Source organism: Clarias gariepinus, chromosome 23 (genome assembly GCF_024256425.1).
Source record: "Clarias gariepinus isolate MV-2021 ecotype Netherlands chromosome 23, CGAR_prim_01v2, whole genome shotgun sequence".
In the NCBI taxonomy this organism is placed as follows: Eukaryota; Metazoa; Chordata; class Actinopteri; order Siluriformes; family Clariidae; genus Clarias; species Clarias gariepinus.
The window spans coordinates 6,646,931-6,670,913 of NC_071122.1; the positions used below are offsets into that span (position 1 = coordinate 6,646,931).

General features: G+C 37.5%; 1 protein-coding gene across 3 annotated transcripts in view; it reads right to left on the reverse strand.

Annotated features, from left to right (window-relative positions):
• phactr3b (phosphatase and actin regulator 3b) overlaps window positions 1–23,983 on the reverse strand; it is a 68,710-nt gene continuing 44,727 nt past the window's right edge. For 2 of the 3 annotated variants that reach the window (XM_053484190.1, XM_053484191.1), the window contains exons 9-13: window positions 3,783–3,838; window positions 2,147–2,208; window positions 1,812–1,952; window positions 1,291–1,367; window positions 1–330 (exon numbers count right to left, since the gene is read on the reverse strand). In XM_053484190.1, coding sequence (XP_053340165.1) covers window positions 315–330; window positions 1,291–1,367; window positions 1,812–1,952; window positions 2,147–2,208; window positions 3,783–3,838 — 352 coding nt within the window. In that variant the 3' untranslated portion in view covers window positions 1–314. Of the gene's footprint in view, window positions 331–1,290; window positions 1,368–1,811; window positions 1,953–2,146; window positions 2,209–3,782; window positions 3,839–12,857; window positions 12,947–23,983 lie in introns of those variants that run through there. The other variant, XM_053484192.1, reaches the window with a different exon arrangement.

Genomic DNA, 23,983 nt, shown 5'->3' on the forward strand with positions numbered 1-23,983 from the left:
TTGTTTTTTTTCCATAAATGTTCTTCTCGATCAAAGTTCTTCTTAAGAAAAAAGAAACGAATACAAAACAAAGCCAGGTAGAGAAAAAAACTACAGGTGTAGCGCTTGGCTGAGGAGAGGGTTTTTGTTTTTTTTGGAGTTGCACGAGATTTTCAAGAGACACAGCCTCCGAGCTTCCCGAGATAATGCCCCAAAACCAAAACAGAAAAAAAGCAGGCCCTCCAGGGACCCATGGGCCACGGCACAGGATGGACCCTCCTGAGGTCTTCCTTCAACGTCCAGTACGTTCTTCGTTCTTCACAGAAGAAACCTTGCTATGGCCGGTGGAACCTGCAGCAGAGAAGAAACAAGCGAACATCTGTGAGGATTATATAAATCAGGCAAGCTTCCAGGGGTTATTTTTGTCCTCAGAAATACAGACTGGCATAAAAAACAAGTGTAAGCTAAATACGAGGGGGCATTTGTTACGAGTGTCATGTGCTGCTAATGTGAGCAGATTCAAGCAGAAGGAGGCGAGGCGCATAAAAATCACACCCGCTCCCGTGAGATGTGTCGAATCCCCAGGTGGTCTATGGTGTGTAGGTGTTTGTAGTATTACTAATTTTTACCATAGCATCTATTTTTACAATATATAGTTTTGTACGCTAATTTTAACGCTTTTTTTAACGGTTAGGGAAGGAGTCTCAAGCAGTAATTTTTTGTTTTCGGTAACAAATGCATCATAGATGTTGCACAACATTGAGTTCAATTGTTGTCGTATAAGATATAACACGCTGCTATTGAAAAAAACAATCACCTGGATGCTGGCAAATCCGCACACTGCTGTCCTGTTGATAATTTTGCACTCAAATTCACGGCATTTGGCAAACACTCTTTTCCTGTGTGACTTATATTGGGATTTATAAGGGATTTAAACCTGCGTTCATTTGGACACCTATCCATCATTTTTACCACTGTGCTATCCCTGCCCCCCTATTTTACCATAGCAGCTTGTATTGTATACATTATTTATTGTGAAGTTATATTCACAAGCATTTTTTTTATTAAATAACAATGACTGAATGAGTGATTCCTTGCTACAGTTAAGTTTTAGATATGAATTTCGCACATAAAGTAATGTTAAAATTTAATTGTGTTCGAACTGTTTCATATACTAATAAATTATGAAGTAAAAATTTAACTTGTGTCATTTACAATTGTACTTTAAATATACAAGTTATATAAAAGTTTTTTTAATTTGTATATTTTTAATGCCTTTAGCATTGTTTTACAATGTAGAAAAATACTGACCTGGTAAGGTGTTTGCTTGATGCGTGCACCTCCATCTCGTTGCTCTTGAACTCGTTCAACTCTTTCCGTATCGCTGCCTGTGAGGAATAAAACAAAATCAGCCTTTGAGAAACAGGTTAAGAAAGTTTCAAAGATGAGTATGAAAAAAATTAATAACCAGAAAAAAGCATTCCTTATCCACTTCTTAAATAAATCTTAAATAAATGCGGATTCCTCTTTCTTTTTTTTTTTTTTTTTGTTGCCAATTTTCAAAGCTAAAAAACTTCCACTGTATACTGATCACTTAATATAAGTAAAAATGATTTGCCTTATTCTGCCTTAAACCTTCGAATTAAATCCTGATACCATATGGAAACAGGCTTTAATGGTTTGTGCTTGACTGAGAAACGGTACCTGGATTGTAAACAATGAATGCAATCGCGCAAACTGTACTTTCTACATAATCTCTATCTCTCAGATTTACACAGTGTTTAGATTACACCACAATGTGTTTTTTGTCAGACTGGTGAGAAAGTTGTTACCTTGTCAGCAGCAGACAGTCTGGTCCAGGGCTTGTCTGCTCTCCTGTCATAGTCCTGAGCTTTGGCTACTTCGACGTAGTCGCTGAAGCGGATGAGGATCTTGCGGTCACGTAGCTCGTCTACTGTAGGACGCTGGTTCAGCTGCACACCAAAAAGACAGAAGAGTTTTTACTGACTTGTTTGCTGTAGGTGGCAGTGTTTTAGCTGTATTTATCTCAAAACGCTGAGCAACTCAAAGCAGCTCAGAGGGGAAAATAAAAGTGTGGGTGTCTGCTTGATTTTTACTTTATATCTAGCACTTACTACAAAGTAAGGTTAAAATTAGGAGCTTGTACCTTTCTGTTTAGTCTCTGTTTGATTTCTCGCCTCTCCTCTTGCTCCGTCTGGTCATTCCTCTCTGCAAATCATAAACAAGAAATCATATTACTAAAAAAAAAACACATCAATACAGGACAGAGAGATAGGGATGAGATAAAAACCTGAAGTCTTAAGCACTCAGGGGTGAGATCATGTGATTCTGTTTTCCTAGAATTCAAAATCTATCAAATCCAATATTTAATAATTCACTAACTAATCTGATTAGACCTCTATCTAAGCAGCAGACATGTAGTAAAAATATTAACTATTTGCGGTTTAAATTGAAATAGCTCTTGAATGACAAAAGCAGTCAGGTTTCTTCTAAAACAAGCCCAAGTCCCAGAGCTCTGCAGGCATGTGAAACGTCACAGAGAGACGACAGCTGCCCAGGCCATGAGACCAGCAGCTCATGACCAATAGACAACGATGAATGAGAGCTTCAGCTATGTCAACAAAACCCCAGCACATGGCTACAGCGAGAAGCTGCTACATAACTCAGGGAGCGGGCATACAGCTGCCGACTAAATATACTATCCTATATAGATCTCTCATGACGTTGTTGTCACAGCTTACACTTCAATCCAGTCAGTGGATATAAAAAATATATATGTTTATGTTTTAAGTAAATTAATATAATTTCTTATTATATTTGATTTAAAAAGAAGTTAATGACTGCTGCACATCTTTGAGTCAAAATAGAGAATTTTTGTGTTCAAATTCAAAATATATGAAATAAACTATGGCATCTACTAAATAAAAACTTCCAAGTAAACAAGATTCATTATATATATATATATATATATATATATATATATATATATATATATATATCATGTTATTCTACTATGAGTAGTACTAATACTACCAATAATAAATAAATAAATAGTGCTTACAATAGAATACCTTTAATAACTTTTTTCCTATAATTTTTTCCACTTGTTTTCAATATGCTCCATATATTTTTTCACACTTTCTCACCCTGATCCAGAATCCTTTTTTATTTATTTATCTATCTATCTATCTATTTTATATTTATTTTGTATTACTGTAAGTTGACACTCTACTCGCAGCTTCCTCTTGGAAACATATTGTTTTCATCTCAGTCATACACTACACTCTCTGCAATAAAGCACTTTACTTTCTAGCTGGTGTGGTAGGGGTCCTTTAAACATACAATAGTACTTTAAATATACGTTTGTACTTAATATATACATTTGTAATTAAATTATACATTTGTTTTATGCATTTTCACTGGAGCTTACATAAAAAATAAAGGTATATAATTAGAACATTTATTTACATTAGCACCTTAGTTTCTTTTTGTACTCTTTTTGAAAATAAAAAAAATTATAGTAATGACACTTTGGCTTGGATGCCATAATTATAGGCAGAAAATTGTTTCCTATTAATAAATATTAAAAGAATTAATTGCGTATTTCTAGCTTATAATGACATCAGTAATAACTAGGCTTTTAAAATAGGGTTACCATACAAAGCTTTTTCCCTAAATGTAACTAAACTTTACCGATCTGTTTGTTCATTGTTTTTAGATGGAGTGAAATGGAGATGCCCGTGTCACTCATGGCTCTGTCTCTTGTTGCGCTCAGGACTTACGCTTCAGGATGTTCCTGCTCTCCAGCTCCTCCACCGCCGGTCTCTGGCTCAGTCTCCTGCGGAAGAAGACCAGAATCACGTTCTGTACCATCTTCACACTCTTCTCTCACTCTCAACAATGTCTCTGCTCCGATCAGATCGTGCTCGAGTCGGGAATCCCCGGCGCTCTGCGCATCCCGAAACCTCTACGCGTCCTGGGTATTTCCATCCATGCTGGGGTAAAGACAGCTCGGCGTGTATTATCTCCCTGGTTTTGTTCCCCAGATCATGCTCAGTGCGGGCTACAAAAATACTAAACGGCATACAAATGCTTAAAAAGGTGAAAAAATCGCGTTAGAAAGCGTATAAAAAAACACAGAAAGGATCCGCGCTCTAACCCTAAGCGCTGCGCATCGTGCTGTAGTGATAGTGGGGCGGAGCTGCCCGAGCGGCTTCTTTTATTCTCTGCGCATTTTAAATAAGGGGGCGGGGCTTGAGAAATTCCCAGGCGTGCTCGAGGTATTGCTGCAGTAAAGGGAAGCGCATCCCTCTCGCGCGCGCTCGCGCTCTCTCGCTCTCTCCATCTCCTTCTACTACCACACTACATGATCAACATTCCTGCTTACACTACGGGCTGTCCAAATGGACAATGGAGTGTGCGAATATTTCTCCTTACATGTGGAAAATAATTTGAGAAGTATGTTTCTCACGTACTTCTCATGAATTCATATGCAATAACAGGGCAACAGTTTACAGACAACTGTTGCACTGTCGTTGTTTTGTTTTTTTTCAATACAGTGCTGTCGTGTGTATTGATACGCCTCTGCAGTTATTATGTGTTTTGCACCCAGGTCACTGACATGTTCGTCTGTCTTACAGTCCTGTGCTGTACTGTGCTGCCTCAGTATGTGTTGCACGATGGTCCTGAAGAAATGCATTTATTGTATTTTTTTAAATGCTAAAGGAAGGAAAGCAATGAAATCCAAATTGGTTCGATGTCACAAGACTAAAGCATATAAATCTAAGCATTTCTAAAATCCTCTTTTTTCTGAAAGCGTAACCAAAAAAAGTGGGAAAGAGCTCACACGGGCGTGGCAGTCTGATCTCCAGAGACCAGCAAAGCAGAATAAGAACAACCTGAGAAAAATCTGAAAGCCTCATTGAAATAGACAGACACCAATCAGCCATAACATTATGACCACCCGCCTAATATTGAGTAGGCCCCCTCTTTTACTGCGGAAACAGTAATGCATTTAATGTTCTGACACCTTTCTATTGAAAGCTTTCCAGCAGTTGAGCTACCATAGCTCTTGGATCGGAATACACTGACTAGCTTTCACTCCCCATGTGCATCAGTGAGCCTTGGCCGCCCGTGTCCCAGTTACTGTTTCACCAGTTTTCCTTCTTTGGACCGCTGCATACAGGTGACATCTTAGAAGAGCTGCAGTTTTGGAGTTGCTCTGTCCCATTACATCACCCACCACAATTTGCTCTTATTACAGCAGCTACAGTTACAGTATATTGTTAAAATGGTGCTTGGGAGAAGTTGGAATACTGTATATTAAGCAGAAAGTGTACAATTTGTCCCAAAGACACTGGAAATGGAAACGCATGATCAACTTTGACAGGGTCCAAACTGTGATGGCTAGATGACTGAATGAGAACTCCAAAACGTCAACTCTTGTGGGATGTTCCCAGTCTGCTGTGGTCAGGACCTACAGAACGGCCAAGGAATTCTGAAATATGGACAAATCCAAACAAGGAACCTTGTAAAATCTGTTCATAGACCATTCACACTATAAATAAACAGGATAGATAGCAGAAGGTTGTTGAAGCATTTGCAGAATATCTGATCTGTTCTTTATTTTATAAAATCAGTATATTACCCATAGGTTAGACAACAACACAAAATGCAGAATATAAACATTTTTATGGAGCTGGTTGTTTGGTGTATATTTTGTGAGAGCATCCTGTTTTAAAACTGTTGTGTCACTGATTATACATCCTCCTCCATTTGGATCAGTAATTAAAAAAATAGTACATTCAGTTAATATTCCTATCAACTGCATTAAACTATTAAACATGAGTCAATTTTCTACTTCAGGATTCTACTTCGACTACATTTATCCCTCAATTTCCAGCATCACATCACCAGGGCTACTTAATCGATTGCATTTAACAAAAATAACTTTGTTCCAGAACAGACATGTCATCCCACAGCTGTTTTCATGCTCCTAATCCCCAGTGACATAACGATAATTGACGTACGCATCTAGCGCCAGTCATCAGCGCTCAATTGAACATTTTGTCCTATTCTTCATTGATAAATAATTCCAAACCCATAACAAGCATATGATGGCCATGGTTTATATTGTACACAAAGACAGCTTGCACAAGCCAAGGTAAAAAACTGCCGGCTACCAATAAAATAAATTAAGGAATGGAGGCTATTTTTAGACTGCTGACTGGCTCAGGTCCTGGAACATACTAGGTGCATGATGGGACACCTGGAAGATTAGTGCAAAAAAAGCAGAACCATGCAGGTGACGTCTTAGCTGTGGCTTGCAACAGAAGCTTGATTCCTGATTGTATTTAGGTAACAGTGCACTATATATATTTTTAACCTAGTTAACCAACAGGATTTTCCATAAGTACAAATGATACGACAACTGAATTGATCAGGAAATAAGATTAACCCGTAAGAACCTTTTAGGACAAGATTTTGTTAAAAATTGGTAAATGTGAAACCTTTTTATAAACACTATTATTAAAATTAAAAACAGGAAAACCACTGAGAGGCCATTTAAATGGTCTTCTCCAACAATTTCTTGCATTAATCTAAAGCATTCTGTTATTAACCCTTGTAAAATGAACTATGGTGTTTTATTTTAAGTGTTTTTCCTCAGAATTTTTTATTTTAAGGGTTTTAGATATAATAAAAAAAAACACTTTGTGATGCACAGGTAAACTAATCAATTTCAGGATGAAACAGTAGCTGTGCTTAATCACATCATCCTGTCACTGATTGTTTTCCTATACAATCATGACAAAGAGTGTTTCATTTCCTCAAAAGCCACTAACTTCGGATTCAAATTGGAGAAGCTTCTGCAATTTCTTGCTTCCCTGACATTCGTGCCTGCTTCTTTACACCCTACACATACATACATACATACATCACCCTTGATGTTCTTTACTGTAAAGCATTAAACCCGATGTATTCACATGTCAGAGCGATGAGAAGGCTAAGCGATCTGAAGGGAACGTCGGAGCCTAGATGCAAGACAGGGACCCTACTACGCAGTCAACCATGTCTTAATGCCCTGGCCCAGACACACAGGAAGTCAAAGAGAACGACTGCACTGGAGAATGTGTGTGTGCTCATGGGCTTGGGATGCCTGGAGGGTTGAATGTACCGAGGACACTTAAACACTTAAACTGACAAGAACATTAGGCACTCATCTTTTGTGTAACTTCTTAGCGGTGTGTTTTTGTTAAAGCACGCCAAGGATGTATCGTGGCAGCAATTCATTTAGATTTTAGTCTTTTATACTTCCTTGCACCATTTCACAAAGCTCACGAAAGAATCCCAGGGTAACGTCCTTGATAGAGATAGCTTGAGTACAGACTTTTATTTGAACGAAATAGCAATTCTACTAACGGCACGCCAGGCTTTCCATCTCTTTGACTTTCACCTCCGTACACCAAAGAGGTCCTGAACCAGCGGGACAGTCGAAACATTTCAAAAGGCAGCACCATGAGAGCCCAACTATTCTAAGCTAGAGCTCAATAATTCATCAAATCTTCTGTGTGACCTCAGGACTGCCCTTTACTGAGCAGCGACATGAGAGAGATCAAGGGCGTTGAGCCTCAGTCTCTCTTTGTGTTCCTGAGAAACGGAGACGACATGAGTCCGAGTTCAAACGCATCCAAACCGGGAGTCACGTTGCTAAACTAAAAGGAGCTAAAATAAATTCCCGCCAGATGAAAAAAGTTCAAAGTTCTTTAAGATTGATAGTTGATTACAAACTGAGTTTATACAGAATTCATGATTTATGTTTAATGATGCACACAACAAAACTCCTACAAAAGATAAAGAGCTGAAAACGACAAAATTTCACCAAATCATAAATTCTTGTCATAATTCTTCTAGTAATGCAGTTCGTTTCAGTTCTTCAGCTACCTATGTTTTTTTCCATTAAAATAGAATGGCAAGTGTGTATCCTGATTTTTTATTCGCTTAATTTTTTTTAAGCCATTAATATGAAATGACAATTTTTTTTCTTTGAATTCAGTTGTTATTGAAAAAAAATATGTGATTTCAACATGACAAGATAATCCATTTTTATATGTACATCTATTTTACTTTTGTTTACTTTTTTATTTTATATATTTTCATTGCCTACTGTATATCATAACTGCTTTTATTTGTTATATATGGCATTGATGAAGGGGAGTCGCACATTTAATCTTGTTGTACTGTACATTGAAAATAATGGATTTTAATTTAATCAATTCAATATTTACAGATACGGTAACTCAATGCCAGTTATGTGACTAGGTTCGAGTCACTGGATTTTTTTTTAGGAAATATTATATTATTTTGTAAATGTGTAAATTATTGGCAAATAATTTTGTTCAAATATTGTTTATAGTTTGATAACAGAGGCCGAGGTGTATCATATAGAGGAGTGTACTGTACACAAGTGGTGCTTTCTAAAATAATAATAATTTTAAAAAATTACCCAATTTTTAAGTAAAAACAATAAACAATAGCTTTTGGCTTTAAATAAAATAAAATAAAAAATCTAAATGTTAATAAAGGTGACTATCTTTCATATACTTTAATATTAACAGGAAATCTAAGTGTTTGCTCACAAGGAAAATAAATCTCCTGCGCAGGTCTGTGATGCAATCAAAATACGCAAAATGAACAGTACCAACATTATGGCATCTAATAATTAGCAACCGCTTTCAAATGCAAATATAGTACAGTCAATGTGGGCTGACAAAATGGCACACTGACAACGTGCAATTCCAGAATTTGGGCTTTTTGTTGTGTTTTTTTTTTCATCCGGAGCTGGCGTCACTACCGATACTACACATGGCGCCAGTGCTTTACAGGGTATTAGGCTCGACTTGAGTTGGGCTGCCTGCCTGGTTGCGAGGCGGCGCTTTATTTAGCCGGAGAGTACAAGCCAGGGGCACACCAGCTGATAGAGCGATAGTGTTGCCGTTCAGCCGGTCCAAGCCAGCGTAGGTACGAGACAGGCGAGTGAGTGAGAAGGATAGGGATAGGGTGTGCTTATTAAAACAAAAACAGGGCTAAAGGACATAAATTTGAGATCCTGACCAGCCCTTAGGTCAGATCAAAGCCACGGGCGTGACTTTTGAACGGGAGAATGGCCATGAAAAAGTGATGAGAGACAGGTTTTGTGGTTTGGTTGTTAAAAAATAAATGAGTCCCCTGGGTATTGAACAGGCTGTAGGACAAGACGCATTAAAACGCAATGAGCCATGGAGCTGGATTCGTGACACATTCTTAAACAAGGCAGAATAAAACGTCAAAACTTAAGGAAAAATAATTGCTTCAGAAACTCTAAGTGTTCCACACAAAGAACAAAGAGTCTGTCAGGTGCATTAACATGCTCTCAGAGCCCACTCCTTTATGAAAGTCAGGTGTACGGTGGAGAAAAAAATTGATGTCGAACGAAAAGTACAAATCCATCATGATCTGAGTGAACACGACATTCGTGGACATTAGGTCCACATTCCCAGTGAATATCTTCAGAGGTGTTCAGCACGTGATTGCACCATAGTATAGGACACTTTGGACAGAAGATGTTACTTAGTAAATCCTTCATGAATATTTCAGCGACCTGAAATGGAGAGGCGTTGACTGCATCGCCAAATGAAAAAAAGGGAAATGAAAGAAGAGAGAAAGAGAGTAGTGAGAGAGAACATGACTACCCCATTACTGACCTGACTCTGTTGCCTAGCAACTCCAGTTGCTAGAGAATATGGCAGAGATGCTGATGATCCTAGAGGGGATGCGAGTCGTGAGTCGGGGGGGCGGGGAGAGGGGGGGGGGTTGACAGAAGCCGCACTGAGCTTTTTTTAGTAACACAAGGAGGCCTTGGGACTTCTGTTTGAGGATAATTATAGTAAAGATGCCACCTTTGAAATCACTGGCTTTTGCAGTAACACAAAGTGCAGCAATAATAATAAAAAAAAAGGATATCAGTACAGGTATATCATTTAATACACAAAACCACTGACCTGCTGCTCATGTGCTGCATTAATTTGTACCAATTACCATGAAATGTTCTTGTTCTTCTGTTTGTTCTTTTGTTTAATTATTTGACATTTGAGGGCTAGACAAAAAACAAATTTTGTGATACTGTGACAAATTACACTACAACTGCAATTCACTTTTATAAGATATCACATTTACAGATTCCATTTTTACCCTGATTGCATATTATAATTATTTTTAAATCAACTGTAATATGCATAATATACATTATCTCTTTAAAAGTAATGGTAAATCTCTAAAAGTAATGGTACACCAAGGACAGTTTACTTTTGCAACACATTTGGGTGTGGAAACAAGGTACAAATATGAAACAATAGATCAATCTTATCTTTCATTCCTGTTCAAAAATATTGAAACAGACAACTGACAGGTGTTTCTGGTTGCCCAGAGGTACTATTCTTGTTTTAAGCCCTGGATTTGACTTATGAAGACTGCATTTGTTGTTTAAAAGGATAAACCAAAGACCAGAGAATTAACTAGACATCGAACAGGTTGACCAAGGATGAGGCAGTTGATGACAGAAAATTTGCAGTCAATGTATCCTAATCCAACATTTGAAGACGGCTTGACAAAGAGCATGAGAGCACAAAAGGATCAGGAGGTTTCACAAAATGAACTTCTACCAAGTGATGAAGCCCAAAGTGTGGAGAAAGAAAGTACTGTATCTGCGCATGATTCAGAATACACAAGCACATGGGTGAAGCATGTTGGAGGTAGTGTCATGGCTTAGGCTTGTCAATGGGCTCAGTAATTATTATTGATCAATAGAACTCATGAGAAAAATTAAAAAGTCTAAAAACCATTCTATCTGCCGATTTACCAAAGAAAAGTATCCAGTCTAATCGGAAGGATCTTTATCATGCAGCAAGACAACAACCCAGAACACACTGCCACCACAACAGGGACATTAACAGGCAGGAAAAAACCTGGAAGGATTTATACTGACCAAGTCAATCAGCAGATGGAGGGCAGATTTGAGATGGGTTGGCTACAACAGCAGGAAACCACATTGAGTCCCACTCCTGTTGGCCAAAAAGAGGAATCTCGGGGTACCGTGGGCACAGACTCATTGCAACTGAACACTGTGATATGTTTTTTCCAACATGTTACCCTTATCCTTAGGGTTTACTTGGTTTAATATTATCTTTAGTTAAGCGTTTCGTCAAAACTAACAAAAATTGAACTCTATTTTTTACACTTAATAATTCAAACTATATAACAGTTAATTCTGACATAGTAATCTGATTATGCAAGAGATATTCCATGAGTGACGATAATAGAGCCCAACAGCACTGGGATATTTAACTAAATGTATTACTCTGCATCACAGGTGTTATAACAATTCTTAATTACACTAACTGTTGGTCGACAGTCTGTGTTGTTCTGTTCACAGCTAATATGAGCTACAAAGCTAACTAGCTTCTAACACAAGCCCAGATCCCTCTCTAACCCCTGATCAAGGGCACTACTTGGTGTGTGGAAACCTGGAAATTAGCTTTTATTTTAAAGTGGAATATGTGGAAATACAAAGAAAATATTGTAGGTTTCTCAAGACTGTCCACTATTTCTGTGGTTTATTCTCCTCAACTTTTGACTACATAGTACCGGTAAGAATTTAAAACTACTTTCACCCCTGTTAATGACATCAGCTGCAGATCACTTGACAGCTCTACAGTATGTTAATTCCGCAAAATAACTGGATAAATAAATAAACAAATTATAATCTGTTTTAATCTGTAATACCCTCAGTACCTCGTGCCTACAACCACGTTCACAGCCGTTCCGATATTCAGAACAACAGCACGACCCGGAGCATGATATTCCTTAATTATTCTAATAGTACAAATTATTTGGTTTCTACATTACAAACAGTAAGTCTGTCTTTTTGAAAAAGCTGACAGTAAATAAATAAGTATTTATAAAAGTATTATTCATGTAGAATGTTGACTAGGATGTCTAAAAAAAGCATTTATCATGAATCGTGAAAGTTTTTTACTCTTCCAGAGGCAATAACACCTAAGGAAAAATCTGAAAAACTGTTCTATTTTAATATTAACTGTTAATATCATGATGATTAGGATTATGAGTCCTATACATATACAGTCATATACAAAGCACATCATTGTCTCCAGTACAGTATAGCATGTAATTGCATGTAATTGCACGTTATTATACAAATATAGAACATTTTATAGTCTGCCTAATCTAAATTTAGATATTAATTACTAATCCCAGGCTGGGCCAAACCATCTTAAGCCAAATTGTCTCATTGTGTCACATTTAAGAACAGTTGTGTGTGGGTGCCATGATATCTTAGTGCCTTTCTTATTTCCAGCTGGTGCAAATACCCAACTGCTTTTGTTTCTGTAAAGGTTTTCTCCATCCAAAGCTCCTCCTCCTTCTCACTCCTTGTAGAATCTTTGCTATATAGAGCATGGCTGTGTACAATGCATCAAGTTATATTTAGCTCAAATTGAAAAAAAGATGGAGAACCCCAGATCAGTTGCTGACAGAAGGTCACTCCAGGAGGAGCTCAAGGATCTGCCGGAGAGCCATGTTAAGATTGGTTGTGTTTCATCAGAGTAAGGCAGGATTGGCGAAAGAGGCTGGTTGAGTAGGAGGGATGTCGGTTTTTTGCCTGGCTTGGATAGCAACAGAGTCTGTGACGTAGAGAATTGATCAGTCTTCCTGTTGCAGGTTTTTTCCCCCTCTCCAGGCGATGCAGCGTGCTAAATATAGACACAGTGAGGGATCCCCCCTCTTTCCCTGGCCCATCCCACACTCTGGCGCAGTGTGCCACAATTAAACTGCTGATCAGCGAAATGTGTTTGAGAGAACCCATCCATACGATGCGCAGAACAAAAAAGCAGGGCTGGTGGAAAAGGATATTGATTAAGCTTTAAATAGACATACTGTTGCTATTTCAGAAGCAGAGAAAAGCAGACTGTGCAGTGCATCAGCAGTACAAAGGGACACTAGCAGATAATAAGCCGAGATAGAAATAGCAGAAGCAAACCATAAAATTGAAACGGATGAATTGAAGATTTATTGGCATTGTTTAAGATTATAAGAACGCATATCATACTGTACATACATAATACTGTATAAAGTGTATTTAAATATACAATTCAGGAATCATGTTCAGTTTAAAATATTTCTTATACTTTACTCTATCTTTATCAAATCATACTACTTGCTTTCACCTAAGCGTTCTGCTATACCGTCTTGAGCATTCTGCTGTTATAGACTATTTTTGTGCACCACAACCACCTCCTGGCAGTGGCAACCAGGAAACCACTACAAATGGTATAAATGTAGAGCCCCTGGATCACTGGTTAAACATGCATCAACACATAAAATGCTTTTTTGGTGGCTGCAAGGTAAAATTAAACAGTCCTAAAAGACTAATTTTTCCATTATGGAATATGCATCACTTGCAGCAGGTGCATGAAAAACTATCAAATCATCACCAAGTTTCAAATCGCCATCAGTGTTAATCGCAGACACTTTACATCTTTTTTTGCAGAAGGTGTTAGTTTTTTTTTTGCGCCTCTTCTTTTTTTTTAAGTACTGTAAGTCGCGTGATTAAGTACGCCTTTTGGACAGGTTACAAATTATAAAATACCAATTGCTTAAATTAAATATTTTTTATTTTAATATTTTAATCATAACTTACACATTATCATACCTGTATTTTGATTCTCTAAAATATAAGCTGAACACTGGATATCTTTAATAAACCGCAATCATTTGTTAAAGTCATTATGTTTAAGCAAATATATTGCTGTGAAAAAATTTTGATTTAATTTATTAAGGGAAAAAAGCTGTCCAAACCTACCTGGCCCAATGCTTCTGGCCTGGCCCTGGGGAAGTTATTTCATCTTTGCTAAATCATGAATGAACTGGGATTAACCACATTTTTTTGGGAAGCTGAGTTAAATTTCACTTGCCACACCCAGGTCTAACTACTGCCAGATCTGTTGAATCAAAAACATAAGATAGAACCTGTCTGATAAAGTCAAGCAATAATTCCTTAGGTTGCACTGACCGGGATTTGACCTGAATTTGATCTTAATTTCTAAATACTTAGAAAGCATTCCCGAGGCTACATTCCCATTACCAGTCTGAAGTGACTGAATTCTGTCAAATTTAAATCCCATCTATGTCACTTTCATATCCGGTCTTAGATTATGTAGTCATGAGACAACATGCGGCTCGGAACTCATGTAACTCTTTGCCTCTGCACATGCGTACGGTTCTCGCTCACGTTATCAGCAACAGCAGCGCAGGGATTCATTAGCAGTGCTAGTAATAGCTGAAAAAACTGCTAAAGCAAGTTGTCTGGCTTTCTTCCTCATTCTGGACCTCAACAAATACAGTTAACTGCTCGCTGCCCTTCGAAGCAAAACCCTAAGCAGATTTTTAGCTAAAATCGCACCCACTGATTGAAATTAATAGACGGTTACACAAATATGACGTGCATTATCACAGATGAAATAAGCAAAGACATATCAGTGTGATACATTTCATAGGACAGATGCGTCCCATTAGAGTCTGATAAATGTCACTTGTGATTATGAATGTAAACCGGCATGACGTGCAAATGCGATCTGACCAAAAAATCTGAACTAAACAATGTTGTTTGTAATGTGAACGTTGGTGAGTTTATTAATGAATAGTTCCTCATTATAGACTACATCTTTTCAAAAACAACATGTGATTCAGATACATTTTGTGTTCTTGTTGTTGTTGTTTTCATCAAGAGGGATTTGTTGTCATGGATCTAGCAGGGCTTCCAACACCTATATTTTTCCTACAATCCATATTGCCAATAGCTCCACTGTACAGAACTATGTAACAAGATCACGCTTCTCAGTTCCTGGAGGTGTCCACCAGCTTATGTTACACAACACCGTGAGCTTCTTCCCAGACGCTTACTGCATAAACTAAACAGATTGAAGCCAGACTGCACTGCATGTTCCAGTCCTTTTCAAAAGGCAACAGATCACACTGTTCTATATTTTTCTTTGAAAAACTCAGGCAGTGTGCAAGGCCATGTCACTTTTATAATTCAAATAGAACGGCTAAAAAAGCACTCAGGAAAAATAAATTATTAAACCTTATGTCTATGTGCACAAAAAATCTTATAGTTTTACATTATGCTAGAAACATTCCCTTTTGCTAGAATCATATATACACAATGTATATACAGTATGTACTGTATGTACATTTTTGGCTTGATTATATAAACATGCCATTTATGTGACTACGTGACTAATAACTTAAAAACAATTCCAAGACAACTTGTATCCAACCTCATGCTGTTTTTAGACCCACTTGAACAGCACCTGTGTTTATCCACTGCATGTAGCATGCACACACACACACACACACACATACTAACTTACAGGATATGCTTGGTTTCACTTACACAGCAGATCTGAGCTCGATGACTCAGTTTAGGGTCTTTCCCCACTTCTCTGCCTCTGCCTGATAACCCACACCGAGCATGACACATTTTCTGCATCGATTTTAGCCGTCCACTCATATCAATGCCCAAATCATCATTTTTGCATGTTTAAAGGAACAGTCTGTTTTTAAAAATAATAATAATAATAATCTTTTAGATCCGGAATGGAATAACAACATATTTCATACTGAAAAAAAAATGGAAAACTGTTTAATCCAGACTCATTTATAACATTAGGTTAACTCTATAAGTGCATACCGTAATTATGCTAAATATATATTTGTATTGTTTTTATCAATATCATGTTTTTTTCTCTGATTGTCTGATGGCAGACCAGTGTGTTTTAAAGCACACGGATCTGACTTTCATAGAGTTGTCTGAAGTATGAGGGCTTGGATCATATATATATATCCGATAATTAGTCATGTGACATGAATGAGAACAGACAGATCGGAATTCGTGTGACTTTTTGGCCGTGCTAATGAGTAGAGCGCTTGCTGACATCATCACGCAGCACCAGCAGCGCTGGGATTTCATAGCAGCGCTAACAACATCTGCAAAAACAGCTGAAGTTAGAAGCCTGGCTTTCTTATTTCTTCTGAACCTCAACAAATACACCTAAATAACTGCTCGCTTTCCTTAAGAAAAAACTCCAAGCATATTTTTTGCTAAAATAGCTTCCGTTATTTGAAATAAATGAGCACTCGCACAAACTCGGCTCCAAGACACACCCATCTGCCTCCCCGAAAGACGCAATGTTTTATGAAAGCACTCATACAAGTTTTCTGTGGAAATTTCATCAACAAAGAAACAACGTTAATAAGATTTCTATAATAAATAAATAGGAAATGTGATGCCATTTACTTGGTCAAATAAGGATTTCTAAAAAAATACTGTCCCAAAGCTGATCACACACCCACTCATGACTGATTGTGTGCGTTTGTGGGGTTTTTTTTCATTAATTCATTGAGCTTCTATAGTAGAAGGGTCGTAAGGGGGGCTTGGAACCTATCCCAGGGAACTCTTGGACAAGGTGTCAATCCATCAAAGGGCACACAGGTACACCCATTCACACTCTCACTCACACACTACAGAAAAATTTTGGAGACACCAATTAACCTAATCTGCATGTCTTTGGACTGTGGGAGGAAACCGGAGAACCCGGTGGAAACCATACAAGCACGGGGAAAACGTGCAAACCCAATGCACGCATAAATCCCTTCATCCATAGATGGAGTGACTAAGACATGCTCACTCCGAGCGAGTATCCAAATACCAACTCAGGTATATGATAAACAAAAATTTTTTTTTGTGATAAGCAATTTCTGCTTTGGATATATAGATCACATAATTTAAAAATGAATGGGGTTCAATTAACTAAATTCAATCTTCCTGTTGTTAGAAGTAAATAGGTATTCTGGCTTGTTTTCCAGGTCACTCTTCATACACAATATGCAGATCTGTATTGTTTCCAATTTTTCCTTTACCGCTACCCCTCTCCCCAGCCATCAACCCCCTTCTGTGTCTCAAGACACTTTCATGTGTTACTATTCTGAGACTGTTTAACTCTGTATGCTATATTTGTGCTCCCGTGTTCCAAGACATGAGACCTGTGACGTAGCTTCATGATGCCATTTTGCTGTCACGATGTGCGTTCCTGGTTCAGACCGGCTGAGACAAGAAGTGCTTTATCCTCACAACACCCCTCTCCTGGAGGAAAAAAAACTCATCCGAGCCGCTCTGTTCTGCTCTGTCCTGAATTGATTGCTGAACTATCGGTTGTGTAAGCTGAAGAAGAGAGAGAGATAGAGAAATAGGGGGGAAGGGGCTTGGTGTGGATCGCAGTGGGCCTGTGGTGAGTCTCTACAAGGCCTGAGATCCAGTTGCACCTGTGATAACATGACACAGAGTAACCCGCACACCCTTAATCAGACATCATGTAGCGCTTTTAGTTTAGAAAAAAACATCTTTTTACATACTCAGTATATATAAGTTCCAGGTTTGCCTATAAGAACTGCATGCTGTTTCTTCCCTGCCTTTCGACTTTAAACTTGGCTTAAGATTAAATGGAGAGTGACAGCGCAGGGAGAGTATATAACTATTAATTTTGCTCTCCTAAGTTTTCGAAAAAACAGATGTCTGTTGCATTTTCAGGATTCCTACTCGCAATCTCTGGACGATAAAGCAAAAGCTTAAAAAAAAAAAAAGTATGCCATGTTTACACCAATGCATAAGACATAAGTGCACATTGTTGACAAAAAAGAGTTTATGGGAATAGTTAAAAGGTTAAATCTAAAAAATAAGCTGATCAGCTTTAATAGAATCAGTGATTTTATTATTTTGTCTTAAAACGACTCCAGAGCATTAAAATTCACTTATACCACTTAAGCACTTTTATTTCTACAGTATATGAACATATAACCTAATCCAAGTTAAAATAAGCCATTTCTAATTAATATCTATTGGTGCAGGTGTTTGTTTACATCGAGCAATTAGCTTATTAGGAGTTATTTAAAGACTATTAAATCTGCCACATAGCTATTCATTACATCGCTTTTATTCAACATTTTGATTTTATTGATGCAAGGTTTAACTTCAGGCAAATAACTAAGTACTGCAAAAGTTCTATTAAAATTCTGTCCAGTCAGTTGCGTGATTCTGTGACCAAATCTGGCTGGACATACAGACAAAAAATGTTCTGAGACTGGTTTCAGGTCCTCTAATGTATGAAACATAAAGATATAATTAAAAGAGTGAGATCTTACCTAAAGTACAGACAAAACCTTTCATTAATTTATATGGATACGCTGCCCGGCCAAAAAAGTCTTCATTTAGAAGAGTCACTTAATCAATTGGTCAAATTGCATGAGGGAGAAAAAAAATAGTTAAAAAAAAAAAAAAAAAAAAAGAATCTACGTTTAAGAGTGAAGTAAGAGCATTTCCATATTTTTTTAGGGCATTAGGATGCATAGGGGCAAAAAGGGAAGCGCATGAAGCAAAGAACCCATCATGTTTAGTGACCACTGTACAAGCCTATGGTGGAAGTGTTATGATCTGGGGTTGCTTCAGTTGGTCAGGTCTAGGCCTCTTCCCTGATTTAACAGGCATATTTCAGGACTCTGATTGTGAAAGAGCGGTTCGGGGAGCATGAGGAATCATTAATCACTTTCACACATGCGCTGGCCACCACATTGTGTGCTGCAATCAAAGCCAGAGGTACCTGAAATGAATCCCAGAGCCTGTGACTTTTTGATTTGGCTAGTGTATTTTGCAATATATTGTTTAGAACTTTGTGCTGGTTGGCGCTGCTCTGTCCTTAACTAAAATTTCTGATACTTTCAGATTTCTGTTTTAATTTTATTTTGATACCAAGTTTATTACTGGATCGTACAAGGTTGCTGAGATATAGCTTTGTTTACAAGGAACGCCTGGAAATATTCTGATGAAATATTATTTTCTGCACTATTTAAATGAGGGTTTGGTGATGTGAGAAAGAGGGAATCCTCAGCCTCTTCACGACAACAGGATTTCACTGTTACTCAAAAAAAGAAAATCACCAGCAGTGTGGCTTCACAGCGAAAAATGCATGATTTTGTATCACAACTGGAGTAACCAGCTTGGATAGTGTACATTTAAAGTGCTTTAAAACAATGTTTAGGATTAAAACCCGATCAATTCCGTTAAAGGATCAGGAAGATATAAACTATAAATCAATATTTGCGAAAATTTAATATTTGAAATATTTCACACACTGCACTGAATTGGCCATAGCATAATACTACTCAGGTATAATACGACTTAATACCTGACCTGATATCACGGGTCACAAATAGTGAGTGCAGCTGAACATCACAAGTTTAGATCAGATAGGCATATCATTCGTAATGACTCATTCACAGGGACTTCAGATTACAAAGCTGTGTGTAATCATTGAGATGATGAAGTTTTCTGTAATAAAATATTTATATAATATTTTGAAAAAAGAATCCAGTCCCAGCATGTTGTAACATCCAAATGTAATCTGACTATTGCATGCTTTTTTTATGACTTTATGGTTTTTTTTAAATGAGGAAGTACAATTTTAAATCGTATGTATTTCGAGAAAGAGAAGCTGGTGAAAAAAAAAGACAAATATGTTTTGCAGTTGTTTAACAATATTGATGGAACAATTATAAATAGATAAAAAGTACAACGTCTAATGAATAAAAACATTTAATTACTGGCAAACTGCTGATGGAGGAAGGCAATAAACAATTTAGAATGCTCTGATTGGTTTTATTACTTACATATTTTCACGATTTTTCAATATTCTAACTAAATATTCTTTTTTTTTATCAAGCTTCGGCTTGATTTGAAAGCAAAACCACAAGCACACCCACTTTCTATTGCAATTACAGGCTGCTAATTTTCCAGCACTTGGCAAATTCCTGGCTACGCATAATCTATTATTAGCCCGTTAGCCTACCATTTTGCATTACTGTTACTGTTAATTAATATTGTGAGCATGACGAGAAAAACACAAAGGTGTCAGCCTAAATGCTTAGAAACATTTACACCTATTCCTGGAAGCGCATGCTTATTCAGTCTTTCTGTTAAGTTAGTATGCTAAACGCTTACAGGACAGGAATGGAAACATTGTGTTGTTCTTTATTAGTAATGAAGGTGTGAAATGCTCGGGTGTGGATCCAGGAAATCTCTCCCTCGCGGCATTTGCAATTGAAAGATGTTAAACTGCAAGTGGGCCTTACGTGAGGCGTGTTAAAGTGATCAAATGTACAAGATTTAATTAGCCCCCTGCTCAGGTGAGACATCCTGGTTTTCTTTCTGGATTCTTCCTTAATTCTGAGCGGGATACCCTATATATATAAATATATATTCCTGTACAAAAGAAAAACTGTAGAGCGGGATCCAGAAGTATTGGCACCCTTCACCAAATTTATTATTATTATTATTATTATTATTATTATTTTGAAATAATTATTTCTATGCAGTGTGTGTATGTGTGTTTCCAGCAATGTCTCCTGGGATAGGCTCTAGGCTCCCCCACTACCCTGTATATAGGATTAAGCATTATAGACAATGAGTGATTATTTCCATTCAATAACTGATATTTTACATTTAAACAATGAAAAACTTAAAAAACACACTTTAAAAAAATATATATATATCAGCACTGTTACAATAAATATTTGAGGTGCGTGCCCTTGAGGGAATAACAGCACTGAGTATTTTTAGACCTAATACTATATTTGGTTGTTTATTTTTATTTAACAGCACATCCTGAAGGGTTTTGTTCCCTTATAAAGAAAGAAGGATGTACTGTATATTTTACCAACTTACATTTAAATTTAATGTTGTACCATGACCAAGTTTCTGTTATTACTATGGACTAAGGAACTATCGTTCCTTCACAAAGCTCAGAGCTTAGTGTACATGATACGGCTGGATGGTTATACTGTACTTATATAGCTGACACTTCATATCAGGAGCGAGCCATAAAGGTTATGCTGACTCCATAAAACACAGACGAGGTGAGCACAGTACATTTCTCCTACAGCCCTCTGTTCTGTTTAGCTCTGCATTTTTTACTCATGCTGACCAAAATTTGGATGTCTCGGGTTATTTTTAGCCTGGGGCGATACTGACAGTGCAAATGTTTATTACTGCATTCGCGCAATTATGAAAAAAATAACTTAGAGCTGAGAAAATACAATGGGGATGAGGCAGGGTTGTACACTGGCTCATTAGGGAAATGTTAGGGAAGTGTTCTATATTTGGGAATGTACACTTACATACAACAAAAGGAAGCTGTAGTATTTATGTTTTATATCATGAGTATGATGAACTATTTCACATTCTGGTCAAACCAGGACTTTTGATTGTGCAGAACAACAGAACACAGTTATGAGAGTATAAACTCCCTTTATTTCTCTATATAATCCTTTGCTACACTAATGCGCTCCACTAGTGCTTGGATATTATCAAAGTAAAAAGTTTTCTCACTAATATGTTGATCTTGTAAGAGTCCACATTCCACAAAATCATATGCAATTAAATTTTTATAAATACTGACACAGGTCACTCTATAAAATAAAATAAAATTGCAGCTGTAGTAAAGAAATATTTACAAAATCAGCTTTTTATCCGTTACATAATACTAATGTACACTAATATTTCATTTAACCGCCTTTAGCTTTGATTACAGCAGACAATGTGGTGGTTGATTCATGTGTGACAATGACTCCTCATACTCCCAGAACTGCTCCTAGAACTGCTCTTTCACAATCTGCCCTGAAATGGAAAAAATAAAAGTCCACAGTTTTAACCTGGTATATTTCGGTACATTCGGTACATTCAGGTTGTCAGCTGACTTCATTTTACTGCCATACAACATTGCTAAGCCTAGACCTGAGCAACTAGCACTGCCTCCAGAGCCTTGTACAGTTGCATTTATGCATGATGGGTGCATCGCTTCATGCACTTCACTCCTTACCCCGACGCACTCATCGCTCTCCCAGATACGTTCAATCTGAAATCACCAAAGCACACAACCTTTTTCCATTGCTCCAAAGTCCAATCTCTAAGCTTTCTAGCAAACTGAAGCCTTTTTTTTCTGTTGATTCTCACTAACAAGTGGTTTTCTTATGGACGAACAGCTGTTCAGTCCTAATTCTGTAAATTGTGCGTGTGTGTATGTACTGTAAATGCTCTTACTTTCACTATTAACCATAACTCTGATTTCTACTGCCCTTTTTGTACCATCCAACTTCACCAAGTGAACTATAATGACCACCAAATCCACTGTTAAACAAAAGCCCAAACAGAGGTTAATTACCTTATTTAAAGACTTACTAGCCTCTGAAACGTGACTGAACGTTACCACTGCTTTTCAATTAACTTCAACAACACAACACAGGACGTCCAGCATGGCACTCGTGGATGTTCTCACTGTGGGCGTCTTTTATTTAAATACAAAGCTAGAGTGTGCTGTCTGAAATGAAACCAACTAGAAAAGTGTGAAAGGACGTGGGCAGGATGAATATTAATCGAATACAAACACAGATGTCCTCAAACTTACACTCAGTATTAAAGGAAAGAAACTGTGCTATCGTAATATCTTGTTAGGTGTTAGAAGGTTTTATTTATTAGGAATAATACAATGTTGCAAGATTGTCTGTTTTGATACATTTCGTTACATTTAGCTGTTTTATTAGAGGAAATCATAAATGATAAGTGGGGGCACTGGTGTGTGGGGAGTTTGCATGTGCTTGGTGGGTTTCCACTGGGGACTCAAGTTTCCTCCCACAGTACAAAGACATGCAGATTAGGTTAATAGGCATTTTCAAATTGCCAGTGGTTTGTGAGAAAGTGTGAGTGTGTGTGTGAGCTTGTTTCCTGTGATGGACTGGCAGTGCCCCTAAGTCCCCTGGGATAGGCTCCAGGCCTCCCGCGACCCTGTACAGGATAAGCAGTATAGGAAATGAGTGAGTGAGACCAAAAATCTATTAAATAGTCAGTAGTATTTTGTATAAATTCATGACACATAAATTAAGTTAATTTCAAATTTGATCTTGTAACGTGATAAAATACACAAACAGTTAAAGGAAGTTAATACCATATGTGCTAGGTTAGAAATTGGTTATAAGACTTCAGCTCCACCTACTGGATACAAGACAACGTGCGACTCATAAGGTCAAGACCCAGCTTTATCAGATTAAGCAAAGTACAGCAATAAACTATAATTAAAATTTCGAAATAATATTTATAGCCCAGTATTGATGAGAAAATAATCATGTATATAAAGCAATGAAACAATGAAATAGACATTATTGTGTTGCATAACACTTACAGCTCGGTATTTGTTTATTTATTTATTTATTTTATAAATCTAAACAAACTTGTACAGTGTACTCAGGTTTGACACCAGCGAGTTGCGCTCGTGTCACGGCAGAGCAGCACGTGTCGATATTCTCACATGTGCTGAAAGCTCGGATACAATGTTGAAGCTGACGACGCCAAATCATCTGTCACACCCACACACACATACTCACAGGCTCTTCAGAAATGACGGTCAATCAGAGAGCAGCAGAAATGGAAATGAAATAACAAACCCAGTGACACTGCAGAGAGTGGGAAAGACAGAGAGATGAGAGAGAGAGAGAGAGAGAGAGAGAGAGAGTGAATGTTATAGTGAGAAAAAGAGAGATGGAGAGAGGGAAGGTCAGAGTGAGAGGGAGAGAAAATAGTAAAAGTGAGAGAAAGAGCACAAGAGTGATAGAGAGAATTACAGAAAGAGAAAGAGAAAGATGCAGATAGACAGACAGGGAAGGTAAGAGAGGGATAAAGAGAGAGAAAAAGGGAGAGGGAGACAGTAGAGAGCTTTACAGAGAGGAAACAGAAAGAGAGAATAAGAGAAAATGTACGAAATAAAAAGAGCAC